Here is a 7488-nt window from a genome sequence, read left to right on the forward strand (position 1 = left end):
GAGAATCCGGTCGGTAAGAGACCCTTAGGAAGACCACTCTTACGTTGGGAATACTGTGAAAAAAGGGACGCCGAAAGCATTGAACCAGAGATACCATGGAGAGTAGCGGTAGAAAATAGAGATAGATAGAGAGAAATTTGTTTAGCGTCATGGTCTCAATGATCGTAAACCAAAAAAAAAATAAAAAAAATATTGGTTGATGACATTTGATTTTCAGTAATGTTATTAGTTATTCCACGTAATTACGATTTTATTTTTTAATTTGTTAGATTAGTTGGTGAATTTTTGTAGACTATTGTTTTCAATGTCCCCGTAAAAAAATACGTACAAATATTCAAAAAGTAACCAATAATAAATAATTCTAAATGGCTTTTATGCATTTTTATGAATAGTAAAAATGTATTATTTATTTTAATTGAATTGGTTTCTTGGTTTTTATTCAGACAATTTTTAATTTAGAACCATAGTTAATTGGTAGATACATCGAAATTACCTTAAAAAATTAGGCCTATTCTAATATTTTGTTCAAAATAAGAGTTGATATTTAAAAAAAAACATGTTTTATTGTGTATGTGCATTCCGAAATGATGAAAATAAATTGGAATTTATAAATATATGTATATTTATATATTACTAGTTTATAAAAAAATTTGATTCATTCCAATATAATATCCAACCAAGAAATTCAGTGTTCCCTTAATTGGTGAACACATGGTATTTTTTTGTTTGTACCATAAAAACCACTACATTGTTATTAAAGAGATACAATTAAAATTTGAAATAATGAATAATAAATTAGTTTGAATAAAAAGATTGTGATTTTAAATTATGTGTTTTTTCGTTTATACATTTAACATTAAAAATAAAATTTCAAAAGTATTATATTTATCAATTATTGTTTTAATAATGATGTTGATTTTATTAATTATGATTATTACATTGTTTTGCATATGTTAAAAAAGTTATCACGTCAAAATAGCAAAAATAAAATAACGAAAAAAAATACCGCAAACTAAAAATAGCGAAAACTGTTTGGATGAATCTAGATAAAAGCGAATGACAATAATATCGATAATGATTTTTTCAGACACAAGTAAATTATCAATTAAGTAGCACACTTAAAAATATCTTTATTCTTTAATCGTAGTTTAGAAGTAATCGAGTAAGTAATATATATTAAGGGGAAAAAAAGAAGTACAAAGATTCGGCTGAACAGATTCAAAAGTTAGTAAATATGTACGATGAAAATGATAATTTAAATTTTTTTTTTAAAAGTGCCTATAATTTTACATATTAGTTTATTAATATTTTACTATTTGTTTCATAGTTTCCTATAAAATATTAATAAAAATAAACAATGTATAGATACGACAAAAATAATAATTAATTGTTGTCTTCATTTTAATTTTTTTTTTATATTTTTCATTATTTTTATTTTGCTTTTTATTCTTTCAATTAAATGATTTTCGTTGTTTTGTACCTACTCAATATTTTGTATTCGATTTTTTATTTTCGCTATTTTGGAGGTGAATCGTTAAAAAATATATTGATATAAAAGCATATTTTACTAATATTTTTAAAGAACATTACAAGCATTTATTCAAATTTATAAAAGAATATAAATCCACGCTCTAGATATAAGATACAAATTATTTAATTTTATATAAAAAGTGAAAAAAATATATTGCCCACATGGTTAAAAAGGTTGCTGACTCCTGATCTATGATTTAAGCATTTATTAAAAAATTATCTTACCAGTTGAAGTACATAACAGTTTTCTTGTATTATGTTTGTAGGAGATGGCCGTTAGTTTCAAATTTTTATTTGAATCATTCATAAATGAGTCTGGAGAAAAATGATCTTGACATATATACCTATTATATAATTGTGTCTTGTCTAACACGATAATAAATTTACATTTCCTATAAAATATTATTACAATAAATTTAAAATATAAGTATACTTTAAGAATAAATAAATAGGTTAGGTATTTATTTTTTACCTGAATTAATTATCCATGATTCGTGTCTTTCATCTTTTGGAATTCGAAACATTGAAAAATTTGGAAACTTTTTAGTTATTTTAAGGGGGTAGGTGCCGGTCATTTATTAAGGAGTAAAATTTAGGCAATTTAATTCACATGTTGTATCGGCGGCGCGTGAGCCATTCATGAATGTGAGTGTGTAAATCGATATAAGTGTGAGTGAGCTATAATTACACTCGCCGCGCGTTATCGGATGTCCGTTATCGGATATATATTGTGTAATAAGTGTAAATAAATGTTATTAGTCTGCGCGTAATCGATTCATAGAAATTCTGTTATGAATTGTGTTATTATTATTATTATCAACTGGAAATCATAATCGTCGACGTGTCTACGTCTCCTCTACGACCGACTTTAGTCTCTAACTTGTCCCCATATTTGTGTGTGCTTACCTACTGCTTATTTTATTTTATAAAAATAAAAAATACTATTTAATAAATATAAGACATGGAAGGCAAAAAAAAATATTCAAATAAAAAAAAGAATATTTCAACTTATCGGAAGATAAAAGGACGCAAACAAATGAGGTAAGTACGATATTTATAACAAAGAGAGACTAATACTATAGACTATACAGTGAATAACATTGTGAACAAAAAATTGTAAATTAATTATATGCAATAATGTTCATGAAATATCTATTATTTGTTTAATTTTTGTTTAGTTTTGGTATAAAAAATAAAAAAAATAAACCAGAAACCCAATATAGTTCTAAAACATTAGATAGACCATCAACAAGTACCCATTCTTCAGAAAAAAATGTGGCTTATGGTCTTAACCAAAAGTGAGTTTTTTTTAAATTTTATTTAGAAACTTCAAAATCAAAATTTAATATTTAAACATTTTTTTTTGTTTTTAGATTTAATGTTGAAGGTCGTCGTATAGTTGATATTGGTTATTTGTTTAAAAAAATTGCTGAAATCAACCATCAACCATTTGGTTGTAATTTTAGTAATTTACTTTTAGTCGAAGAGCGAAAAACTGGATTTTTAAGTGAATTCTTGTTTACATGTAACATGTGTCACATACATGAGGTTATTGAATCCGAAAATCCAAATTCGTCTTTAATGAACGTCAATACAGCAACAGTAACGGCAGTTGTTAATACAGGGCAAGGTTTTACACAGCTGGAAACTTTTTCTGCTATTATGAATATGCCAAGTATGTGCAATAAGTTATATCAGAAGCTACACGAGAATGTTTATAAGTTTACTAGTGAAACAGCTTGGGAATCAATGTCACTAGCAGCAGAAGAAGAGGCTAACCTGGCAATAGCAAACGGTGATGTAAACGAAGATGGAGTTCCTATGATAACTGTCATAGCTGATGGTGCTTGGTCAAAGAGAAGCTACAAGTCTAATTACAATGCTTTGTCTGGAGTTGTAAGTAGCAATAATTAATCTCATCAATGCATAAATAATAATAAGACAGTTAAAAAAAAAAAATTTCCCATAGGGTTGTATTGTTGGTGAAAAAACCAAAAAAGTTCTCTTTTTAGGAATCAGAAACAAGTATTGTTCAGTTTGTGTGAAAGCAGAAGCAACCTCCAAAGAACCCTCAACACACAAGTGTTACAGAAACTGGGAAGGCACGTCAACGGCTATGGAGTCAGATATAATACTTGAGGGATTCAAACAAAGCATAAATATGCATAATTTAATTTACCATAAACTTATTGGAGATGGCGATAGTTCGGTCATAAAAAATTAAGTATTTGTCAACCGTATGGACCCAACTGTTTGATAAAAAAGATCGAGTGTAAAAACCACATATTACGAAATTATATTAGTAAAATTAATGACATGGCAGCCAAGCGAAAAAGTTCCAGTGGCAAGGTGGTACCGGGGTTTTTAAGAAAACTTTTAAAAGATAATAAGCTTCGAATTAGGTAAGATAATTAAGAAATAAATATTGTCGTCATGATAATTTTTTTTTGTTTTTAGGTATGGAATAACAAAAGCAATTGAACATTGGAAAAATAATGACAATTTAACTCATACTCAAAAGGCGAAATTTTTAAAAAAAGACATCGACAATGGGCCATATCATGTGTTTGGGTGTCACTACAATTGCGATCCGTAAAAAAAAATATTAATTATTTTTACACATTTTATAAATGATTATTTTAATTATTTTATAATGAATAATTTATTTATTATAATATTATATTATATTATTTAGTTTATTATAATTTTAGATATTTTTGTAAAGCTGAATCTGATGGTAAAAATCATGTGCCCGAGATGGAAAACTGTGGTTTGTGGCAAGATATTTCTGCAGCTAAAAATTTAGTATCATTTAATTCAGATAGCCTAATATACGACCTGACCAATAATTATGTTGAATCTTATAATAGTATTGTAGCTAAATTCGTAGGTGGAAAAAGAATCAATTATTCATTGAGAGGTACATAATTCAATGTATTATGTATTTATGTATTATGTATGCTTTTAATTATTTATAATATATATTTACTCACAATATTAATTTAATACCTACCAATATTTTAGGGTCGTATAATACTAGGTGTATGACAGCAGTATCGGCATTTAACTTTGGACCCGAATATATACGAAAACTACATAAAACAGCTACAAAAGAAAGCCCGGGGAAATTCACCAAACGTTTTATTTCCAAATTGCAAAGGGTCAAAGAAGTTAAGTCGAAAACAAAGAAGAAGCTGACCTTTAGATCATCAGCCAAATTGTAAGTTTTCCAAAAATTATATTCAAATTTTAAATTTGGAATTTTACTGGAAAACAGTTAAAAATGTAATAAACATTTGAAATTTATATTTGTACAAAATCGGAAATTCAAGCGAAAATATAGATTTTTCCTCAAACGGTTTTTGATTTTTGTTATAATTCACAAAGTATTAATCGTAAAAACTTGAAACTTTTACAAGATATTTAAATTAGCATTTTCTTTACATAAAATAATTTTCAAAATATTTCACTAAATTTCAAGCTATATATACGAATGTAAAATATCTGATTTTTTTAGTTTTTTTATAAATCTTAATAAAAAAAATTTCTCTTGAACGAAATGTTTGAAAAGTTATATAAGATAGTTCGAATAAGTTGATATTTCAGTAGTTTAAAAATTACAAAAATACATGGGCACAATTTTTTTTATAAGCGTTTAAAGTTCAAATTCTTACGTAATTAAGTAAATATACAAACTATTTTGTAGTGAAAAGTGTATAAAATTTTGAGTGTTTATACCTAAAGTTTGAAAATGTAATACAAGGTTCCTCATAAGTTGTTATATAAGAGGTAGAATAAAAAGTTAATCGTTATTTTGTAACATCTATAAATCACCGTTTAATGTTTACCGGTTTTTTTATATTAAATTGTAAAAGCTATTTTGGTTTTGTTCTAGAACTCGATTTAAAAATTTTACTGGGGCTGATAAAGACTATGGGGACCTAGATGAATTAGGTTGTGCTGCATTGGAAATTTCACCAGAAGAGTTGGAAGCCAAACGTGTAACTGTTTTGAATAGTTTAAAACTTAATCCCCAAGAAATATGTGTGCTAGAAAGGAACACATTAGATCAGGTTAGAAAAATAAATCATATACTAAGTAAAAATTACACTTGAGATCCTGATGATTTTAACTGTGTCAATGTAATCCCCAGGGTAAATGTGATACTTGGCATAAAGAACGAAAACATCGACTGACTGCTTCAAATTTCGGTAGAGTATGCAAACTCAGAAAAAGTACTCCTCGGACAAATACTGTCAAGTATATACTGTACGCAGAAGATTTATCATCAAGGACTCCAGCAATGACGTAAGCATATTAGATATTTAGATAGTGTATCCACTGTGCAATATTACGATGCATTTATACATAATAATAATTTTTTTGTTATTTATTAATTGTTTTGTTTTGTTTGCCAATAGATACGGAATACAATATGAACCAGTGGCTAAGGAAGCATTTGAATCTTTATTCAATGTTAAAGTTTTACCAGCTGGCTTATTTGTTGACAAGCAATTTAATTTTCTAGCTGGTTCTCCAGACGGATTGGTGGGAGAAAATGAAATAATTGAAATAAAATGCCCACATAATAGTAAAGACATGACACCGCACCAAGGAGTTGAGACTAAAAGAATAAAATTTTTAAATATGAAAAATAATGGTGATCTGCAGATGAAAAGAAACCATAATTACTACTACCAGATTCAAGGACAGTTAAGAGTGGCCAATAAACGCTCGTGTTATTTTGTAGTTTGGACTCCTAAAGGTAATAAACAATAATATGTTATAACCAAATGTTTTTCTTATTTATTTAAATATTTATGGTTTTTGTTTTTAGATATGTTCGTAGAAATAATAATGCGCGATGACGACTTCTGGAAAGAAAAAAATGGAAACTCAATTGGTTGAGTTTTATAATTGTAATTTATTACAAGAAATCGTAGATCCTAAAATTATAAAATAAATGGCAATTTTTAAACTATTATTGTTTTATTATTATTGTAATTATTAGTCGTGAATTATTTTAATGTAGGTACTAGTTTATATTTTATTTACATACATTTTTACTGTAATAATATAATACACAAGATATACAATGGGCGGCTATTATAATTTGTAACTGATAAACGGATACTATAAAATAGTGGGTTTATACCTACAAAAAAAGTAGTACCTACAACGCCGCATCGTCAAAATAAATTACTTTTAATTTTATCGGGAACTGCGATACGCATTACTGGTTATGTGCGGTGACAATCGCACGCGCAGATAAGGATATTTACGCACGCGCACACACAAGTCAGTGATCGCTTCTGTCACTATTTATCGAAGCACAATTTAGATGAACAAAAATGCTTTCACAGGAAAAACTCTCACGCCACGTTGCGGTGTACTTCGTTCAGTTACGTATTGCTATAACAAATAATAAAGTTATAATAAAATTAAAAACAACATTCATTTTTCTCAAAATAAGAAATTGAGTTTTACGCACTTGCAGCAGGGCAGTATAGGTATAGATACAATGGTTCTGTTCTAGGTTTAATACTATACTCTTATCGTTAATGTTAATTTCTAATGTCTTTGCTAATTTATTATCGAATTATTTTCCGTTAGGAAACTAGTACCTATTATACCGTTATCCTTATTGGAAAATTTTATTAATTAAGGGGTCGGAGCCAGTGGTTCAGTATCAAAACACAGTTTAGGAAAACTCTACGCCCTAAAATTGTCAAATATTGTTAACTTTTTTCGAAAGAAGACAATATTTCAGGTCGGATCAAAACACAAATTTAAAAATTATAATTAAGAATCTAAAATATTCATTCAAATAATGCACAATATTTGTTTTCAAACGTATTTTTCTAGCACTTTCAAAGAAAATTAAAATTCGGCTTTGATCCGACCTGCAAAGTTCTCATTTTTAGATAAAAAGTTGATCAAAATCGGACATCTAAACGT

At 27.5% G+C, this 7488-nt stretch overlaps 1 protein-coding gene across 1 annotated transcript; it reads left to right on the top strand.

Moving 5' to 3' along the window:
• Positions 1-4287: 4287 nt before the first annotated feature.
• LOC112592696 lies at positions 4288-6438 on the top strand. Its single transcript, XM_025336850.1, has 6 exons — positions 4288-4450; positions 4555-4750; positions 5426-5603; positions 5684-5838; positions 5952-6295; positions 6368-6438. The coding sequence occupies exons 1-6, from the start codon at positions 4288-4290 to the stop codon at positions 6436-6438; spliced, it is 1107 nt and encodes a 368-aa protein (XP_025192635.1).
• The last annotated feature ends 1050 nt before the right edge of the window (positions 6439-7488 follow it).

Source organism: Melanaphis sacchari, unplaced genomic scaffold, assembly GCF_002803265.2.
Source record: "Melanaphis sacchari strain LSU unplaced genomic scaffold, SCAv2.0 Contig186_pilon_pilon, whole genome shotgun sequence".
Taxonomy (NCBI): domain Eukaryota; kingdom Metazoa; phylum Arthropoda; class Insecta; order Hemiptera; family Aphididae; genus Melanaphis; species Melanaphis sacchari.

Coding starts and splice junctions, on each gene's coding strand:
- LOC112592696 (XM_025336850.1), top strand. CDS start 4,288: ATGGAAAACTGTGGTTTGTGGCAAGATATTTCTGCAGCTAAAAATTTA. Junction 4,751..5,425: donor TTTAGATCATCAGCCAAATT/GTAAGTTTTCCA, acceptor GTTTTGTTCTAG/AACTCGATTTAAAAATTTTA. Junction 5,839..5,951: donor TCAAGGACTCCAGCAATGAC/GTAAGCATATTA, acceptor GTTTGCCAATAG/ATACGGAATACAATATGAAC.